At 42.2% G+C, this 22,818-nt stretch overlaps 1 protein-coding gene across 1 annotated transcript in view; it reads right to left on the reverse strand.

Moving 5' to 3' along the window:
- Positions 1–22,818, reverse strand: part of CACNA1I (calcium voltage-gated channel subunit alpha1 I) — a 2,042,880-nt gene that overhangs the window by 767,605 nt on the left and 1,252,457 nt on the right. Inside the window, exon 16 of the mRNA XM_082266478.1 lies at positions 21,636–21,736. Within this exon, the coding sequence (XP_082122604.1) occupies positions 21,636–21,736 (101 nt within the window). The remainder of the gene's footprint in view (positions 1–21,635; positions 21,737–22,818) is intronic.

Consider the following 22,818-nt stretch of genomic DNA (forward strand, 5'->3'; position numbering starts at 1 on the left):
ATCCTGGGGTCCCCTTCTCTGGTTACTAGGGTGGTCCAATATTCTCCCTGAGTCCTGCGTACCAAGGTCCTTTGGGGTTAGGGTCCACGGGTATAAGGTATATGTGGGGGAAGAAGGCTCACGTAGAGTAGTACCGCTTTAAAATTACTTTATTTCAATCAAAAAAAGGGGTACTCACAAACAAGAAAGGAAAATCGGCATGTAAATGGCAATAGAAGCGCACTTCCCTAAGTATATCCACTTATACCCGTGGACCCTAACCCCAAAGGACCTTGGTACGCAGGACTCAGGGAGAATATTGGACCATCCTAGTAACCAGAGAAGGGGACCCCAGGATTATTTACCTAAGGCCTGATACCCCTGTAGGGGTGTTCAACTCTGGTGAGTGCGGTCCAAGGGGTGCGGGGAGCACTGAATTGTCACTGACATCCGAGCACCTCTAAAAATTCTCCATTAGAGGACCTGCACTCAAGTCACTTTTTGCTCTCTCTCTTTAAGAAGGGTATTCCATTGTGGGACCACCCTCCCTTCTTTTTGACCTTTCTAGTCATTACGGACTTACCAGTACTTGGACTATCGGTGTCAGATTTTAGAGTGGTTTTATAAGATTTTTCATTTATCTTGTGTCTATATTTGATACTATTTATTGTATAGTACCTTGTTTTACACTTCACAGTATTGTATATTTTTTATATTTTTCTAACACTTCACAATATTGTATTTTTTTAAGTGGATCCAACTCAATTGATTTTTTACCAATTTTTTATCAATTGCCCTATTTATTAGGCTGACACTACTTACATCAATTTATTTTTATTCACATTTATTCACATTCCATTCACTTTTATTCACATTGGATTTTCCACCTATTTTTATTTCTCCAATCGTTTTAGCACCATCATATACCCCTCACAGGGTTGGATCACTCATTATAGTTAAATTTACTTTCACCAGTCACCTATTTAATGCACTTGACACTTTATTAATATCTACAGTGGAGACACACATCTTATATTTATGTAGCATCATTGTAAGACACATGGAAATTTAACATATTTTGGCAGCGCCATACACCTCTCCTGTTATCTTATCATCTTACTATATTTCTAGGAATATAGTGTATAGGTAGGCTGCAGCCAGTATTTATTATAATAGAGGCTTAAAATTATCCTAAGCGCGGATTTCTCATTTTTCAATGGTGGGGAAGGAGCCTTGCTGGTTGATGGGTCTGTGAAGTGCTGGGAGTGGTTATGTGTTGAGTCGTCACCTACCCAGCTAGCTGTCCAGTGTGCAGCCAGCAACACTGCCTTGGGCCTCCAAACAACACTACCTGTTGGGTCCAGCTCCAGCTGCTCCTTCACGAAGGGCCTGATGTTCTTTAAAAAAAGACAAGAAAAAGCTTAGGAAATAACATTAGCCTGTAAGGATTCTTGGACATTTTCAACATGGTTTAATTGATTAAGCACTGAGGCCAAACATTCCCAACTGTTTCCCAAAGGCTATGGTATGAATCTAAAATAGGGCACCCATTAATGACTTGTCCTGTCTTTTTTAGGGTTACACATATTTAGAGCAACACTCTTTCCAAAGAAAAGAAATTTGCTTAATCTGGGTTCACAATAAAATTTCCAAAAAAAAAAAAAAAACATTAACAATGCATACCAACATCTTCCTCCTGCTTTGCTGCTTTGCTTTGCTGCAGTGGGTGTGGCCGCTCCTCCTGCTGATGTTCTTCTGTAAATAAGACATTGCCATGTGAGTTAGCATTTGTAAAGAAGAGACCAGTCTTCTACATTGTTTAGCACATTCCCATTTTTGACTTACCAGGACTGTCCCAGACCATCTGCAATCTGTGGGGGCCATCCTCCTCGCTGTCATGCATGGGCTCCGGAGGGGGTGCTGCTCCTGCTGTAGAGGACAGAATAGGGGAAAAAACACAAAAAAATATTTGCAGGCCAAGTATAAAAGTATAGTAATGTCACAGATAGGATACTAGTTACTAATTTTTCACAAAAACTCACACATGTAACATCCAAGTTAGTTACTTACCACTCTGCCAATCATCAGTGTCCCCACGCGTTATGCCCAAGATGGTGTCCAGACTGATGATTGGCAGAACTTGTTGTTGGTAGTCTGACAGGAGTAACATGTGTTAACTATCCACACCATGTTCTCTGGTAATATGCCCCTCGCAGCCCATGCTCGCAGCTTTTTTCGTAGGGCCCAACGGATATCATTCATCCTCTTGTATACATTCTGGGTGGAACGGCGTACACTCCCACCCACTATATTGACGGCATCCTGGATTTCACCCCACAGGCATTGCCTCTCTGTGGAAGATGTCATTCGGGCCCTGGCCACTGCAATCTGGGCGTAACGCGCCAGATAGGCCTGGACCAGGATCCGGTTCTGTCCGTGGGTGAAACGGGGAAGTCAGGAGGCAGTGGACATATTGCTTCTCCTAGAAGAGCCCTCTCCAGGGCTGGAAGGAGGAGAAGCAGCATGCCCACTTGGTGAGGTACCACCCCCCCCCCCAGCTTCCCCCGGGCTGGAGGAAGCAAGCGCCCTTTCGGACACAACTGGAGCCTCCCTCACACCGAGCCAGACAATGTGCCCACCTGGGCTTCCCTAGCTGCTCCCCTTCCCCTAGGAGCTGGCAGGTAGTCTGGCTGGGCAGGTAGTCTGGTTGTCTAGCAGCAGAAAATTCTCTGAAGGCAACAATCTGCAAAGGAAAGAGATAAAAAAATGTAATTTGCAGAATTAGAAACGCACAGGTGCAGTTATAGAACCAACACTTACCAAAACTAGCCACAAAGTAAGCATGAGCCGCTTATTGGGAGGGGGGGGGGGATGGCCCAAAGGCCAACTGTGGGCTGAAAGGAAAGAACAAACATGAGAAAGTGCATCTGCAAGCCAACTGCACATGAGGGCAACTGACACTTACCAAATTACAAAAAGGGGGAGTTTTCCTTGGTAGTGGGGGTGGGGGGGGGCACACAGCCCAAATATAGGCTGAAAAGGAAGAACAAACATGAGAAAATGCATCTGCTAGACAACTGCACATAAGGGCAACTGACACTTACCAAATTACACAAAGGGGGAGTTTTCCTCGGTGGTAGGGGTGGGGGGCACACAGCCCAAATACAGGCTGAAAAGGAAGAACAAACATGAGAAAACGCATCTGCTAGACAACTGCACATGAGGGCAACTGACACTAACCCAAAATTGCATACCCCAAACACGAACCCTTTGTTCAAAGGGTTCGTGTGCAATTTAGGCGTGCTTTATGACAGGCATTTTCTCTAGAGACCAAAAAAAAATAAATTAATTAATTTAGGGTCCAGCTACATTGATAGCCATTCACACTCTTCTGTAAGACAAATTAGATGTGTTTAAAATCAGATCCAATTAGCATGTGTGAACTGAATCGCAAGGTGTAAGAGGAATTCTCAAAGCCATGGGGATGGTGCTTTCTGTGTGAATATCATGCCTATTGTATTGCCTTAGCCCACTTGTCTATTTAACAAGCTGTCTTCAGCAGTAATCTTTAAGCCCAGAGAGACAATTTAACTGTGACAAAGGACATATTTATATAAGTAATAAGGGTACCCCAGAACACACACACACACATATATATATACAGTAGATGTGAATATTGGCTTACCTGCAGACAATGTCCAAACTCCCAACTCAATGGAGACCAACTGCTCTCTCTCCCTTACAGCACACAGCAGCCATCTTGGCCATGTGCTCAATTTTTTAACAGGCTTAGGCTGGGCTAATTGGCGCAAGTGTATATATATATATATGCGCCAGTGCACCAGCCAAATCCCTTTGCAAAATGGCCGATTTGATGGAGATGTTGAGGATGGGGCTGGAGGCATTTGCTGCTGCCCTCTGTGTGGAAGAAGCAGAGGAGGCAGCAGCCGGGGCAGCACCTAAGGGAGCAGCTGAATTAGCACCTGAGGGAGCAGCTGAGGCAGCACCTCTAGTCCCTCTGGATTTACTGCGCCAGCCCAGAATCTTTGTAAAGTGCTACAATATTAGTGTAAACTTTAGCGTGATGCATCAAATAAATGTGCAAATTGGCAAAAGCAACACATATTACATATAAGATCTGTGAAACAGGAAATGAGGCGCTCAGTGCTAGTCCAGTGGAGAAAGCATGGATAGTAGATCACACTGTTATTAAGTGCAATCACACAGTCTCTTCAGTGACCATAAAGGGCACGCATGCCAAAAAGTGGATGCCTTAGGTGCTCATGATCCCTGCAGGCTGATACAGGATTATGTCTTCACATTCAGTAATCCCGGTCTCAGCGTGTGGTCAGAGAATAAGAAAATAGGGAGATCTAATGCTCGCTGTTTGCAAATTTTATTAAAGGCAGAAATACACTCACATTTGGTTGCACATGAAGCTGTGCGGGCTGGAGGAGACACTGTTTGCTACGAAGGGAGACACAGGAAGCTCTCCTGTGCTGCTGTCAGATCTCGTCTGTCTGGAGTCCCTGCCCCCTAGACGCGTATCGTCAAGTGCTTGTGGGCCTTGACTTCTTCAAGTCACAAGCACAAGGGATCACAATGTGTTGTTTTTGCCAATTTTCACATTTATTTGATGCGTCACGCTAAAGTTTACACTAATATTGTAGTAGCACTTTACACTTGGTATTTCAGTATATCTGCGTTTTTGTACATATTTTTTGCATTTATGTTAGGTATACATCTATTAATGATGTGAGCACTTTACAAGTATATATAGCAATATTTAGTTTTGATTTGCAATCGTATATAGGTCACCCATTTGCACAATTTGCACATATCATTTTTGCTTGTTGCACCTTATTGGTATCAGTGGGGCTGTATCATTTTATTTATATATCCTTTTTATGTGCCGTGATTCACATGCTTGGATATAGCTGCCATGATCATTAATATTAATTATACTATTTAGATTTTTTTTTTGTGAGAATTCATACTTAGTCGCGCTGGTACTTTCACTTTTAGATTACATACAGACATGTTTTTTTGAGTTAGTGGTTTTAGAGGAAGAGAGAGATTTGGAATCAACATATGTCAACCCTGGTTGAACACAAGCCTAGATGGGTGTAGTATGGTAAGCAACGGGTTAAGTTGCTGTCTGCAAAATGTTACAATTATGTATATGTCTGGGAGCTGGGTGTGGCTGAAGTTTAGTTGCATGTGTGATGTTCAGTGAATAAAGAAGCAACCTGTACAGCCTGGTCTGTGTTAATACACTACATTTTGGCGACGAGGATGGCTAGCTTTCTGGATTTACCGGCTATCGGACCGTTTGATGTGTCTGGAGACCCCACTAGTCTCTCACAGCGCTGGGACAAGTGGAAGAAGGGATTTCAGCTCTATGTTATAGCCACAGGAGTGACTGCACCTGCTCAGAAGAGAGCCATGCTGCTGCATCTAGCTGGACCTCAAGTTCAGGACATTTTTGAAACCCTGGGAGCAACAGGGGAAGATTCAGACTAGGAGACAGCCATGAATAGACTGAGTGAGTACTTTGAGCCAAAGAAAAATATTCCCTATGAAAGATATAAGTTTAGACAGGCTGTGCAAGAACCGAGAGAAACCACAGACAGTTATGTGACTAGGCTGAAATATCTGGCAAAGTCTTGTGATTTTGGGACTGTAACTGAGGAGATACTCAGAGATCAGGTCATAGAGAAATGCACATCTGTGCACCTCAGGAGGAGATTATTGAGAGTACCTAGTCTCACGCTTACTAGTCTGCAGGAGATTGCAAGAGCCATTGAACTGTCTGAGCTCCAGGCTATGCATATTGAAACCAAGGACACTGCATCTGTCAATACAGTCTCCAAACCTACCTATAATAATAGGAATATCTGGAGTAGGAAAGAGAGTTTTCCAAAGAGGACTTTACATGTAACCTGCAGTAAATGTGACAGAGAGGGACACACAAGTCAGGACTGCAGTGTGATACAGAATAAAATGTGCTTTGCTTGTGGAAAGACAGGTCATTTTGCAGCTGTGTGTAGAAGTACACCCAGAGATAACAAAACCAAAGGACCATCAGCACAAATAAATGTTATAGCTGCGGATAAAGAGAGTGCTCCTGACTGTGAATTTATATTCTCCCTGTGTTCTCTGCAAGCTGGGACATTAACCATTAAGATTGGAAATAAAGATGTGTCAGTGTTGATTAACTCTGGAGCTACATGCAATGTTATGGACTTAGCTTCTTGGCACAGTCTTAATGGCAGAGAAAATCACCTTAAATTGTGTAACACCACTAAACAGATTTATACTTATGGCTCCAGTACACCACTACAACTTAAAGGCAAATTTTATACCTCTGTTCAAACACATGAGACTGGTCCTCCATTGCAGACCGAATTCTATGTTGTAGATGGCACAGGGTCGCCTCTGCTTGGTCGTCAAACCGCAATGGCACTAGGGGTGTTAAAGATTGGCCGTGATGTAGGCAGCGCAAGAGTGAATATGGTGTCTCCTGCTATTTCTGCATTGACAGAGGAATTTAAAGATTGCTTCTCTGGGTTTGGAAAATTAAAGGATTTTCAGTTGGAGCTTCACATTGATCCACATGTAAAGCCTATTGCACAGCCAGTACGCAGACTTCCTTATAGCCTGAGATCACCTGTTAAGCACAAACTGGCAGAGCTGCTAGACCTTGACATTATTGAACCTGTAGAAGGACCCACTCCGTGGGTATCGCCGTTAGTTGTTGTACCAAAGGGCACAGATATTCGGATTTGTGTGGACATGAGATGTGTTAACCAAGCTGTGCAGAGAGAGAGACATCCAATTCCCACTATTGAAGATGTTCTACATGCAATGAATGGGGCAAGTGTCTTCAGTAAACTGGATTTGAAATGGGGTTATCATCAGATTGAATTGACCCCAGCATCTAGAGTCATCACTACATTTGCAAGCCATAAAGGTCTTTTTAGATACAAGAGGTTGATGTTTGGCGTATCGTCGGCACCGGAGGCCTATCAACATGTGATTCAGCAGGTGCTACATGGTTGTGAAGGCACGCATAACATTTCTGATGATATAATTGTGTGGGGAACAAACACACAGGAGCACGATGAACGTCTCCGTGCAGTGCTAAATCGCTTGAAAGAGAAAGGGTTAACATTAAATGAGAAGAAGTGCACATTTCAAATGAATAAAATGACTTTTATGGGCCATGTGCTGTCTGACAGGGGCATTGGTCTGGAGGACTGTAAAATTAAAGCTGTGTCTGCTGCCAGAAATCCTGAAAACCCTGCAGAAGTACGCAGTTTTCTTGGGCTAGTAAATTACTGTGCCAAGTTTATTCCAGATATGGCGACTGTCAGTGAACCTTTGAGATTGTTGACTCGCAAAGCAGTCCCTTGGAAGTGGGGCCTTTCAGAACAAGGTGCATTTGATGAACTTAAGAGATGGCTGACTTGCTCCACAACTTTGGCTTATTTCAATCCTACTGCACACACCCAAGTTATTGTCGATGCTAGCCCTGTGGGGTTAGGCGCCATCTTGGTTCAAAGACAATGCACAGGCGATTACAGGCCTATTCAGTATGCAAGCAGATCCCTTACTGATGTAGAGAGACGTTATTCTCAGACCGAGAAAGAAGCTTTGGCTGTTGTTTGGGGATGTGAAAGGTTTCACACCTATCTCTACGGCCTTGATTTTGAAATCATCACAGACCACAAGCCTCTGGAAGTGATATATTCGCCACGCTCAAAACCATCCCCCAAAATTGAAAGATGGGTTCTCAGATTGTTACCGTATCGATTTACATTGCGGTACAGACCTGGACCGACTAATGCGGCAGATGCACTTTCCAGATTGCCTCAGTCTTCAGCACCTGTTCATAACCTAGCAGAAGAGTACATTCGTTTTGTGGCTACTAACGCCATGCCTCAGGCATTGACACCGCGGGAGGTTGAAGAATTGTCATCTGTGGATCCGGAAATTGCTCGGTTGAGAAAATGTGTAAGACAAGGGGTTTGGGTGGATTGTGACCCAAGCTATCACAGAATCAAACAGGAGCTGAGTATTGCAGGACAACTAGTTTTACGTGGCAATCGTATTGTGATGCCTAAAGACTTACGGAAACGTACATTACATTTAGCCCATGAGGGCCATCAAGGCATTGTACGCACCAAACAAAGATTACGTGAGAAAGTCTGGTGGCCAGGAATTGACAAGGACGTGGAACGTTTGGTTTCTTCATGTCGAGCATGTCAGTTGGTGGGCAGCAAACCTAAACCAGAACCGGTAACTCACACTGTTCTACCTGAAGGACCATGGGAAGATTTAGCCATTGATCTGTGTGACATTCCATCGGGACACCATCTTTTAGTTGTTGTGGACTATTATTCAAGGTGGCAAGAGGTGGTAGTTCTCACTAAAGCTACATCATCAACTGTAATTGAGGGGTTGGAGAGCATTTGTGCGTCTCATGGGTTGCCTAAATGGATTGTGAGTGATAATGGTGCCCAATTTACTTCTCAGGAATTTCAGGATTATCTGAAATCAAATGCTATTGAACATCATCGTACAACTCCATACTGGCCACAGGCTAACGGGGAAGTGGAACGCCAGAATCGAACCTTGCTGAAAGCTTTGCGGATTGCTCATTTAGAGAGAAGAGACTGGAAAAAGGAACTGTGGCGTTTTCTTTTGGCTTATCGCACAACTCCGCATACTGTCACTGGAGTTAGTCCTGCGGAACTTCTTTGTGGTCGCAAATTCAGGACAAAATTGCCAGACATTGGGGGTCCTCCTACGAGTCAGAAACCTTTTCGGCATATTGATGAGGAAAGGAAGATCCGGGCTGAACAGTATGCAAACCACCGCCGCCAGTGTCAACCTAGTGGCCTTCAACAGGGTGATAAGGTGTTGCTTCAAAATGATCGGTTTAACAAACTGGCTCCGTCCTTTGAACCTGAGTCTTATGTTGTAAAGGAGAAAAGAGGTACTCAAGTGGTTTTAGAGGATTTAGATGGACACACAAAAGTGCGTAATTCCTCATTTGTGAAGAAATTTATTGAGTCAGAAGGTCAAGTATCGGAAGACGGCGAACAGGCAAAGAGTAGTGATGATACTGCCAGTGATCCAGACTTCAATCCACAACCATCCACATCGGAATGGCCAAGAGAAAAACGAGCAACTAATCCACCGGCCTACCTTAAGGACTATGTGTATAGTCAGGAGTTTATAGTTTAAATTTTTAGTTGTTCATCCATGCATTTTGTTAATCTTATTAATACGTTGTGCATGTTATCTTTTATTCAAAGAGAGGAGGGAATGTAGTATGTAAAGCAACGGGTTAAGTTGCTGTCTGCAAAATGTTACAATTATGTATATGTCTGGGAGCTGGGTGTGGCTGAAGTTTAGTTGCATGCGTGATGTTCAGTGAATAAAGAAGCAACCTGTACAGCCTGGTCTGTGTTAATACACTACAATGGGAATCTGCTTGTGTGCACTCAGCCTGCCAGCGACTACCAGAAACATAATAGAGGTTGGGTTGGCTAAAAAAAGTCAAATTAAGGTGGTAACACAATCTGTAAATGCTTTACCAACATCACACAAGCTAACCCCAAAAGTCATTCCAATGGTATTACCATATCAACAAAGAGTCCTTTTCATAAGTGAATCAGTTTGTTTTGGCTCAACAGTGTAAGATATGTTTCCCAAGCAATGCCTATGCTGATTTAAGCACACACCTAGACACACAGATGACCAGGTTGGGCCAATAAATTCCTCATTGTCTCCCATTTTGTTGACAGGCATCTAAGTTCACATGATATGAAGGACAAATGTTTTTTTTTTTTTAACAGGGGATGCTGGTTACCCGTAGCTGACGTGGCTGATGGCTCCAATCAGGTACCCCCAGGGCCAGCCACAACATCGGTATAACAGAGCCTTGCAGAGAAGCCAGGGCATTATTGAGCTTACAATTGGCCTGCTCATGTCTCGGTTTCTCTGCTTGGCCAGGCCCGGGGGGGGGGGGGGGGACTCCTGTACTTTCCTCCGAAGGCTTCCTGGCCTGTTGTGTAATGCGTAACATTTGTGTGGCTCGGAATAATTCCTGGGAGCTGACAGAGGAGAGGGAGCCAGAGGTCCATCAGCTGCCGGTCCCCAGGTGGCAGAGCACCACCGCAGGGATTGCCCCTGGGAATCAACTGGTCTCTGGCTACTTTACATGTACGTATTGTAACCACTAGAGATAGAGGATGTGTAGTAAATTGCTACTTTGCAGGGTTATCACTCACAGGGACACGAATGGTCATAAACATCTGCCACTTGCACTTGACACTCTAGCCAGCGTGTAGTCAACATTCCAAACAGTTTACTTAACCAATAACACTAACTTCCAATTCAAAATGTGTGGATATTTGAAATAGTGGAGAGGGATGAGAACACCTTGCAGGTGTTTGCTTGTGTCTGTGCCGCTTGTGTAGTTATTAGGAATATGAAAGTCTGCTAGGCATCTTATGGTGTTTCTATTTTTCAACCAATTAACATCTTGGATGGGAAGCATGGCACATACCCTGGGAAGCCTGTGGTGATGGACTGTCTTGCGTCACAGGTGTGTATTAAAATCTTAGCGTAAATGATTTAGGGTTTGTGTAAATTGTGCCAAAAACTTCACTCCTATTCTTGAAAAGACTGAAAGAAAAACTCAAGCTATCCTACACTAAGATGTGATTGTCATGATGAAATGGCACTTATCCTATGATCTCATTTTCCAGGAGTGGTCCTGCTTGCGGTTCAAGCTGGTAGAAACACACCTTCATGGCCTCCACTCATCTTCATTTGTGGCAAGTGTATATTTTGTGAGGCACAAGTCAAGAACTGGCCTTGATCACCAACATGAACACCCTGGCACATCAGAGGTGGCTTGGAAGCTGAACAGCAACCTGGCCATGCCTTTCCTGTATGAGCTGGTAGAGGTGCAGAATTGCTTCTCAACTCAGCAAGAACCTGCCCAAGATGTCCAAGTCCCGCATGTTTTCCAAATCTAGCCAAGGGCCAAAGATCCTGGGCTGGTGCAGTAAAGGCACAAGGACTTGAGTCTCTAAATGTGACTTTGCTGCATCCCTGCTAAGCTGTCAAATAAAAGCAAATAGGTTTGCAAATGAATAAGTATGTCATCTCTTTCTTGTGCTTCGCAGACTTAAGCTACCAATGCCTGGGCCTTGCACTTTACATGCTGCTGCTGTTGATGTGAGGGGATTAAATATAGGGTAGGGATGGGACAGTGTTGTGTTGAGGTGAGGGGGCAAAGTGGAATGTTGGACTATGAGGGGCTGTGTTGGTAAGACATGTTGAGGGTCCCATACCGGACACATATTTGCTTGGTGTGCATCAAATTCTCCATTCATTGTAATGTCTCAACGATTGCAGCTCAAAATAAATATGACCACGCCCATATGTTTCAAATTGGGATTGTGCCATCTGTGCTATGCATAGTTGTCTAGGGTTTGACAACCCCCCCCCCCCCAAAAAAAAAGTATCTTGTTTGAAAGTGAAGAATGTAGTTCCAAAGATGAAGCTGTAATTAACATCACCACCACCACATGAATTTCAGGAGAGCGGAATAGCATCAATCTGTAGAATTGCCAAAAACAGACAGTATTGAAGACGTTTTACTGAGCATTATTTTGAGATGGACTTGTGAAATGTCTCCTGCAGTTACATAGTGGCTGATTGCACAATTGCATAGTTGCACCTGGTATTGCACACATAAGTGCTTGCTCCATGGTGTAGTGGTTATGAGTGAGCAATATGCACCCTGCAACAATGGTTTCAAATCCCCACTAAAATCACAGAATGAAATAGCTGTGAATGCTGTCACTTGGCTAACGCTTCACAGGGTATATCCAATCATGTTAACTGTATGTACTTATCATTAATTTTACCTCCAGAAAAATGCTCCAATCTGTAGACGGGAAAAAAACAACCCCCTCCCGAACACAACTTAGGTGCTGATGGTCGGACTAGAACCCACGAGAGATCAGTCTGAGTATATGTGCAGGATACCACTACACCACAGTGCTGAGTGCAATTTATGCCTATCAGTTTTACATGAGACTGCGAATTTGAAAAGCCGTGATCGCCAATAACGCCGCTCGATTCGGAATTCACTATTGGTTTAACGCTCTCAAAATCGCCACAGCGTTAAGTTAATTAATTTAATGCTGCAAGAAAAAAAAAAGAACCAGAGCGGAGTTATACTTTCAGCTTAGTGAATTAATCCCTAAATGTTTTAGGAATGTAAAATATAGATTAATGTGAAAAACTTTTGGTGTGATTAACCAAATGATCTGAAATTTTTAGAATATGTTGACATAGATAGACTTCTTTTGTGTGAATTTTGGGGGAAATTGGTTAACATCTAAACTCTTTTTTGTACATTAAGCAACATTAAGCTCCCAAAAAATAGAGCTTAATGTCCCTAGTTTTCCTTGTGGAAGACCAAAATCCATGAAACCTCCAGGATAGGTTTGGGAAGTGTAGAACTTAGGCTGTGCAAAGTTACAAGACAATTGATTGAGGTTTAGGCACATTGTGGTACATTAAGCTCTTTTTACATTAATCTGTTTACATTAAATATTTTAGGATTGTAAAAAAATACCTTAATGTGAATAACCTTTAGTTTGATTTATCAAATGAGCTAAAATTTTCAGACTATCTTGGCATCAATAGAGTCTTCTATCGTTTTAAGTTTGGGGGAAATTGGTTAACATCTAATTTATTTTTTTGTACGTTAAGCAACATTAAGCTCCCCACAAAAACAAGCTTAATGTGCCTAGTTTGCCTCTTGGAAGACCAAAATACATGAAACGTCTAGGGTAGATTAGGAAAGTTAAAAACCTAGTCTGTGCAAAGTTTCATGGCAATTGATTATGGTTTAGGCACTTTATTACACATTAAGCTACATTAAGCCATTTTCTCATTAAATGTTTTAGTATGTATGTCCCATAGCAGGGCCAGAATTTGTAATGACAGGCCAGGCTACTGCTGAGCAAGACAGATGTTCTTAATGTGCCCCTTCACCTATTGTGGTGTTTAAGGGAATTAGGGAGATTCATAGCACCAGACATGAAGAGAATGCATGGACAAGAGGTGTGCTGGCTAGAATGCTGAGAAAGAGCAAGTGTAGTGACCTCTGTTATCAAGCCTGAGAAGAGGAGGAGGAGGGGGGGGGGCATGAGAAGGATCAGAGAGGCACTCTGGGGTGGCCCAGAAGAGACAGTAGCTGGCTGGAGCTGACTTTACCTCCATAATCAGCCACAGGGAGAGGAGGAGGGAGCACGTGGGAAGGATCACAGAGGCATCTGTGCTGCGGCTGCAGGGCTAGAATAGACAGCGACAGACTGGATCAGTGTGAGAGTTGTGCATGTACTCACGGCTCTTCTAGTAGTAGTGCTGGAGGGAGAGACGAGCCAGCAATGTGCAGCCTGGGAAACCTGCAGATCAGGAGGTAAATGCTGACTGATAGCAGAGCTCTCTCACGACCTGTTTGCTCCGGATATTTATCAACAGTCGGGGCGGGCCCCCCCACTGGTCCTGGGCCCTCGGGCAGTGCCCAATATGCCCGAATGGTCAGTCTGCCCCTGGTGATGTTTGTTTACACTAAGCACAGAAGTTTTACATCTATAGGTAATATGTGGTACCCTGTAACCATGGTCAATCAAAATCCAGCAATCATACGACAGGTTACCACTTGAATTTGGTACTTTCTGATACAAATCAGTTGCATGTGAAAAGATTTGCTTACAATCTATATTGGCAGAGGAATGCACACTTCATCTTAGTGCATCAAAAGCTTTCTTGAAGAAGGTACAAATGCTTGTATGAAGTTGATTGTGTACTTTTCATTTTAGTAAATCAGTTCAAGTATGTTCATAAACTTTGCCCTTGTCACTTATTAGCCTTAGGACATCTCAGAATTCTTGTGACTTCATTGTCCTCTGGAATCTAGTGTTATGGATAGTTTTTTTTCTTATACCTATTCCCCATGATTGCACTATTTTTTCTTTATTATTTGTATCTGCAATCTATGTATATATGTTCAAAATATGGAAAGTCAAATATGCCCAACACTGAAATTATCCTATATTATGCTATACAATATTATGATCTACATGTGAATTATGTGCTGACAGGTCTGTTGGCGGGTGGGATGGGGCCTCCCCTTAATATTTTTCTCCTGGGTCAAGATAATGATGCCTTAATTTTTTGCTATAGCTGGCTTAGCCCGCTCCTTATAGCTCGAATATTATGGATACTCAAGTTTGTTCTGATTGTGTTTAATATTATGAGCTTCTCTTTTTGTCCTGGACATGGGTCTTAGAATCTTATCTCACAATGTGCAGGGTTTCAACACCCCTCATAAAAGAAAAAAAGCATTTAAACATTTTAAAAGATTGGGAGCGGATGTAATCCTACTTCAACAGACCCATTTTGCATCAGATAAACACCCCAAGTTTTTCAACAAGGCATATCGACAATTTAGCTGTTCTACATTTACTAACAAAACAAGGGGCGTGGCTATCTTTATTCGCAACAATATCATATTTGATATCACTTATAGCGACCCTGAGAGCAGATTTTTAATTTTGAAAGCCAAGATTTGTGGTAAATCAGTCATTATAGTCTCTTTGTATGACCCTAATGAATCTCACTCTTCCTTTTTTAGTAACTTTTTTGATGTCCTTGATAAATACCAGTCTCCTCATATTATAGTTGGAGGAGATTTCACTTGACAGCCCATCCGGTCTTGGACAGGAGCTGTGTCACATCGTCCTCGAAAGCCTTTCCTAAAAGCTTGACACTATCTCTTAGCAATGCACAGTTGGTTGATGCTTGGGGCGCCCATAATACTGGTGTGAAAGCTTACACGTTTTACTCCCACCCCATGATAGTTTTGCCAGACTGGATTATATTTTCTGCACCCCTATATTATTAGCCAACTCTTCTAATGCCAACATTCATGTTTGTCCCTGGTCGGATCACCACATTGTAACCTTTTGTACCTCCAAACTTGGTTTGGAACAATCTTTCCATTGCCGGAGGCTTAATGATTCCCTTTTGAATGATCCTTTTATTGTTAACCAATTGACATCTTCCCTTAACGAGTACTTTGAGCTGAATTATGTTGGTGATTTGCCTCCGACAACCATCTGGATGGCTTATAAGGCTGTTATTAGGGGCCATATAATTGGCCTGGCTTCAGCTAGCAATAAGGCCAGAGTAGCTGATATTAGGACTCTTACTAGATATCTTGACCGTCTCTATAACTTGCACTATCTTTCTCCCTCTCCCCTCGTCTTAGAGAAATTTTTTTCTAAACGTAAGGCCTAAGATGATTTATTATCAGGTAAAAAGGCACTAAGATGGTCCAAAGCTAATTTTCTATTACAAAGTAATGCATCTTCCTCCATGTTCGCCAGGAAGCTCAGTCAAGCTGTCAAACCCACACATGTGTACAAACTGAGAAGATCCAATGGCAGAATGGTTTCCAATCCTCAGGATGTTCTCGGGATCTTCACTGATTTTTCTAAATCCCTCCTATCAGATCCCTCGGGCACGTCTAAGGAGGAGTTTGATTCCTGGATCAATAGAGTTCCTGTCCCATCCCTTTCTCCTTAACAAAGTGAGGCCCTTAATGCTCCCTGCATGGAGGCCGAGGTTCTAGAAATGATTAAATCCTTAAAGACCTCCACAGCCCCAGGCCCTGATGGTTGTTCTACGTCTTGTCATAAGACTTTTTCTCCCATCTTAGTCCCCCACCTAAATAAACTAATTAGCTTTATCCTCCAAGGTAATAGTTTCCCTGATGAAATGCTTCTGGCGAATATGTCTTTACTTCCCAAACCTAACAAAGATCATTCCCTCCCCCAAAACTATAGACCTATTTCGGTCATGAATAACGACCTTAAAACTATTTGGGCAATTCCTAGCCAACAGACTGGCAAGTGAAAATTTCATCACTAATTGATCCTGACCAAACTGGTTTTATACCATATAGACAACTTACTGACAACATTAGACTAGTTATTAATATTATACAAGATGCAAATTTACATAAACAATCTACTTGTATAGTTAGTCTTGATATACACAAAGCTTTTGACAGTGTCCTACCTTGAGCTTCTCCTTCCTAGATTTGGTTTAGGTGATAGGTTCCTTCAAGGCTTTAGAGCTTTGTATAACTTTCCCCAGACAAGAGTACGCATCCCTGGTTGTAACTCCAAGTTTTTTTCAACTTCAAGGGGGTACCACCAGACAGGGGTGCCCCCTTTCCCCTCTCTTGTTTGCCTTGGCAATTGAACCTTTTGCATGTGCTATCAGAAATAACCAAAAGATCAGGGGCTACTGCAGGGGGAGCAGGGAATTTAAAATTAGCCTTTATGCTGATAATGTTTCTATCAGATCCACACGTATCAATCCCCCAATTACTATTAGAACAGAAAGCCTTTCAGAGTATTTCTGGTTTGGGTGTTAACATATCTAAATGTTCTATTTTACCATTGAATTTGCCTAATTGGTTACAGGTTTCCATAGGGAGAGTTTCTCTTTTCCTTGGTGTGATAAATCTTTTAGATACTTGGGTGTGCATATCACTCCTCATTATGAATCATTATTTATATCAAACTTCCCTGCCCTATTTGCTCAGATCAGATCTCTTGTATTCTCTTGGTCCTCATTCCATATTTCTTTCCTAGGCAGAATAGCTGCGATAAGGATGGTCATATTACCAAAATTGTTGTTCTTTTTTTAGGGCCCTTCCAGCCAATGTCCCAGAAACGCCATGTTGTCTTATACAATGTATTTTGTTATACATGTATTCAGCTATGTACTGTTCGGTTTTTGACTTTCCAATAAAAGCTTTTGTAAACAAAGAAAATTAGCAAGTATATGGACAGCATTATGATGAGCTGGCACAGTTCTTAGGCTCTGCAAAACTGCTGTAGCCATTACAAAGTAAGTTAACAGTATCATGCTTCTCCTATGTATTTTATAATAAATATGATATACAAATTGTTGGATCAAGCTTGCAAAAAGTAAAATCTTTGTTATAGCTCTGTAGGGGGCGGTAGGGGCAGAAAGACATTTCTTTAGGGAGTCTTAACCACATCCATACCGGCGTACTGTAAAATGACTCCGGCAGGATGGCTTTACCGTTCTGGGCGGGCGTCATATGACGTCCGCCCGTTTTAGCTGCTACTGCGCGGCCCCGGGGGCGCGCAGCGCAACGATCAGGGATGAGGCTCGTCCCTCGGACATAGCCCATCCCTGATCAAGGTAAACAGCCAATAGAAATTGGCTGTTTACCATGTGATCGGCTGTGTCAATCCCAGCCGATCGCAGAGTAGCGATCGGGGCCGGTCACAAATGTCAACAGAGAACACGGTAACTAGCTGTCACCGTGTTCTCCTCCTCACACACTGGTCCTGTGTGAGGAGGAGATTGTGGTAACAGCTAGTTACCAATTACAGTGCACCCCAAACACACTGATTGCCCCCCCCAATAAAGAGCACCTGTCACTAGCCTATCAAAGTACCTGTCACTAGACCATCAAAGTACCTGTCACTAGCCCATCAAAGTACCCGAGTACCTGTCACCAGGCCATCAGGTACTCTGATGACAGGTACTCAGGTACTCTGATGGGCTGGTGACAGGTACTCAGGTACTCTGATGGGCAGGTGACAGGTACTCGGGTACTCTGATGGGCTGGTGACAGGTATTCGAGTACTCTGATGGGCTGGTGACAGGTATTCAGGTACTCTGATGACGGGTACTTGGGTACTCTGATGACGGGTACTCGGGTACTCTGATGTCAGGTACTCGGGTACTCTGATGACAGGTACTCAGGCACTTTGAGTACCTGTCACCAGAGTACCTGTCATCAGAGTACCCATCATCGGAGTACCCGAGTACCTTTCACCTACCCATCAGAGTACCTGAGTACCTGTCACCTACCCATCAGAGTACCCGAGTACCTGTCATCAGATTACCTGATGGGCTGGTGCAAGGTACTCGGGTACTCTGATGGGCTGGTGACAGGTATTTGGGTACTCTGATGACAGGTACTCGGGTACTCTGATGACGGGTACTCGGCTACTCTGATGACGGGTACTCGGGTACTCTGATGACATGTACTCGGGTACTCTGATGACAGGTACTCGGGTACTTTGAGTATCTGTCACCGGAGTACCCATCATCAGAGTACCCGAGTACCTGTCACCTACCCAGCAAAGTACCCGAATACCTGTCACCCTTCATACAGCCATCATATCCAAGTCCAAAAAGGTTTATATACAGTAAAACCTTGGATTGCGAGCATAATTTGTTCTGGAAACATGCTTGTAATCCAAAGCACTCTTATATCAAAGCTAATTTCTCCATAAGAAATAATGGAAACTCAGATGATTCATTCCACAACCATTTATTTATAAGTCCTTCAGTTTATAGTCCATATAAAAGGATTATAGCATTGCGATATGTTATGTAACCATAAAATGTCCATCCACAAATAGCCGCTTCAACAAGGGGATTAGAAGCAAAATCCAGCAGGAGCTACAGAGTATCAAAGAGAAGAGAGGCGCCTCTAAGTGTAGCAATATGGTTTCATTTAATGAAGGTACAACATTTAGCAACTCACATGGTTTATGAATAAAACAGGCACATCTAAGTATGCAGGCATCTGGGGTAAAGCTGTCCACATAGACTATCTTCAGCACCGCCGGCTGCCAGTCTGTAATCCTGACTGGGAAGACCACCCTGCAGTAAAGCGATCTGAAAGTGAGGGGCAGCATGGAAGGGATGACGTAGATGGCGGTGCGGAGAATGGTCTATGTGGACAGTTTTAGCCTGGATGCCTGCATCCTTAGATGTGCCTGTTCCAATCATCAACCATGTGAGTTGTACCTTCATTAAATTTAACCATATTGCTACACTTAGAGGCGCCTCTCTTCTCTTTTATACTCAGCTGTGACTTAAGGCTACTTGTATATCAAGACATCGCTTGTATATCAAGTCAAAATTTATTTGAAAATTTTGCTTGTCTTGCAAAGCGCTCTTAAACCAAGTTACTCTCAAACCAAGGTTTTACTGTATATCCTCCGTTTAAACCTAAATACCGGTGTTATGGCAGCAGATAGCTGCCATAACCCTGGTATTTTTATAAACGGTGGATGGTTGGCTTTCCGATAAGGGTGGTCCCAGCGGCGGATTCAGCGCGGGATCACCCTTCCGGGATGGCGGAAGAGGTGCCCCCCCTCCCGCCGCGTTCCGGTCCTTTTCCCCGCTTACCGGACCCGCCGGCAGCGGGGAAAACGATCCAGTCCTGGATCCTCACAGACCGGATGTCGAGTGAGGGCAAGCTTGCCCTCACTCGACTCTATGGTCTTGGAGGAATGGAGCTACGGCAAACGTCATTGCCTAGCAACCGGTTAAAAGGTCCCTTTCTTTTTTTTTTTCATTTTATATAATTTATTTTATTTTTTATTTTTTTTCTATCTTTTAGTGTACTTGTGAGATCTGAGGACTTTTTGACCCCAGATCTCACAAAAAAGAGGTCCTGTCGTGCCTATTTCTATTACAAGGAATGTTTACATTCCTTGTAATAGAAATAAAAATGATCAATTTTTTTTTTAAAACGGTGTAAAAATAAAAAATAATAAATAAAATAAATAGTAAAAAAAAAAAAAAAATTAAAGCGCCCTGTCCCCGTGAGCTCGCGCGCAGAATCGAACGCATACGGAAACCACATATGTAAACGGTGTTCAAACCACACATGTGAGGTATCGCCGCGATCGTTAGAGCAAGAGCAATAATTTGAGCCCTAGACCTCCTCTGTAACTCTAAGATGGCAATCTGTAGAAATTTTTAAATTGTTGCCTATGGGGATTTTTAAGTACCAAAGTTTGTCGCCATTCCGTGAGCGTGCGCAATTTTGAAGCATGACATGTTTGGTATCTATTTACTCGGCGTAACATTATCTTTCACATTAAGGAAAAAAATTGGGCTAACTTTACTGGTTTTTTATTTTTTCATTAAAAAAGTGATTTTTTTTCCAAAAAAATTGCGTTTGGAAGACCGCTGCGCAAATACGGTGTGATAAAAAATATTGCAATAATCTCCATTTTATTCTCTAGGGTCTCTGCTAAAAAAATATATATAATGTTTGGGGGTTCTAAGTAGTTTTCTAGCAAAAACAACTGATTTTAGCTTGTAAACACCAAATGTCAAAAATAGGCCTAGGCAAGTGCCTAGGATGCATGATGGTGCTCCTTGGATGTTGGGCCCCTCTATATGGCTAGGCTGTAAAAAAGTTTCACACATGTGGTATTGCCATAATCAGGAGGAGTGGCAGAATGTATTTTGGGGTGTCATTTTTGCTGTGTACATGCTATGTGTTAGGAATATCCTATAAATTGACAACTTTGTGTAAAAAAAAAAAAAGTTTTTATTTTTTTCTCACGTTTTTCAAAAACTTGTGGAAAAAAATGACATGTTCAAACGACCCATAATGCCTCATAGAATATACGTTGAAGTGTTTGCTTTCCAAAATGGGGTAATTTTGTGGACTTTTCCATTGTATTGGTGCTCTAGGGCCTTCAAAAGTGTGATAGGTAGTAAGAAAGTTTTATGGTTATTTATGCTCCTAGAACGCCTGAAGGTGCTACTTGGATGTGGAGGCTCTTTTTGTGGTCAGGCTGTGTAAAAGTCTCACACATGTGGTATCACCATACTCAGAAGGAGTAGCAGAATGTATTTTGCGGTGTCATTTTTGCTGTGTACATGCTATGTGTTAGAAATGGCTTATAAATTGACATCTTTATGGGAAAAAATGGAAAAAAAAATTTTCTTAATTTTCCCAAGAATTGTGGGAAAAAATTATAACTTCAAAAAACTCACCATGCCTCTTACTAAATACCTTGGACTGTCTACTTTACAAAAAGGGGTCATTTGGGGGGTATTTGTACTGTCCTGACATTTCAGGGCCTCAAGAAAGGAGATAGGCCGTCAGCACATCTGGTGTGATCAATTTTCAGCAATTGGTACCATAGCTTCTAGACTAAATAACTTTCACACAAACTAAATAATATACACTAATTTGGGTTAATTTTACCAGAGATATGTAGCAGTATACACTTTGGCCCAAATGTATGAAGAAAAATAAATTTTTTGCAAAATTTTATAATAGAAACTAAAAAAAAGTGTTTTTTTTTCAAAATTTTTGCTTATATCACGAGAAAAAAAAAAACCCCAGTTGTGATCAAATTCCACCAAAAGAAAGCTCTATTTGTGTGAAAAAAATTATACAAATTTTGTTTGGTTACAGTGTAGCATGACTGAGCAATTGTCATTCAAAGTGTGAGAGTGCTGAAAGCTGAAAATTGGTCTGGGCAGGAAGGGGGTCTAACTGCTCTGTATGGAAGTGGTTAACACAATCAATCAATTGAAATAAATTGAAGTAAAAGGAAGCTAGTTATTTTATACCCTAATACCTGAAGTGGCCTAGCAAATGAAGTGGGGCTTAGAATGCCAGAGATGTAATTTTGCCCATAGCTAAAATGCATTGTAGTCAACTTCCTTTCTATTTGAATTACCTGTTCTGAGGAGAGAAAAGAAATATGGACCAGTCCTCACGCAATTCACACCAATCTGGTCGATAAACCTCAATCATTTTTCTGATTCGGAAACATAAACTCTGTGTGGGGAATAGGAAATATATTAAAATCTTATATACAACCACTTCAACTTTTTTTTTTTTTCAATTTCAGAATGAATTTACAAGTGACGTCCTTTAATGTTAATGAAGTTGTTATCTGCGGTCACAATTCTGTAATGTGTCATTGTATTTTTGGTAAACTCTTTGTGCATGTCAGTGTTTACTTTTTGTAGAAATTACTTCCATATAAAAAAAATACCATTACTTCTTGCTGTCGCCAGTTCCTATCCTGTAAATACTTGGCAAAGTTCCCTGAAAGTTCTTGAATGCAAACAAATTGAACACAAATTACATTCATTTTTTGAACATGAAGTGTCTAATATTATTTACTACATTTTCCAAGAATACAAATGCTGGTAGTGTACTTACGTTAATTTAATTAAACTTGAACATATTAGTTTATTAAATATTTGCTTTGGAGTGTGTTTGCGTTTTTCATCACCTAAGCCTAATACACACAGGCCAAATGTCGGGTGACATCGGCTGTTTTTTATTGAATATGTGTGTTCTTTCATTCGACCCATGTGTATGGCAGACGGTCTGATATAAGCCAGCCAAACGGACGAGCATGTTGGAAAACCAGCAGCTGACAGGCTCCCAATCACCACTCTCAGCCAATTGCTGTGAGCGCTGACCAGAGTGTTCTGGCGGGCGGGGGGGGGCACCCCCCTGTCAGAACACAATAGCACAGCAGGGGAGATCCTTGTACTAACATTGGGTTGTTAGTACAGCAGCTCCGATCTGAGCTGTGAGTTGTTTTTTTTTTTTGTTCAACCCACTGGGTTGAATAATAGAAAAAAATTAAAAATAGTGGTGTGTGCCAGGTCTTACATATCACATAGTTACATAGTAGGTGAGGTTGAATAAAGACAACAGTCCATCCAGTTCAACCTGTGTAGGTGTTTGTGGCTGTAATCATCTCACATACCCCTGAATGTTCTGATCCTTGAGATGTACGTCTAATAGTCTTTTGAAAGCCACCATACTACCCGCAGAAACCACCTCTTGTGGTAGAGAATTCAACAATCTTGTAGCCCTAACAGTAAAGAACCCCTCCACGT

Source organism: Pelophylax lessonae (assembly GCF_965119305.1).
Source record: "Pelophylax lessonae genome assembly, chromosome: 8".
Lineage (NCBI taxonomy): Eukaryota > Metazoa > Chordata > Amphibia > Anura > Ranidae > Pelophylax > Pelophylax lessonae.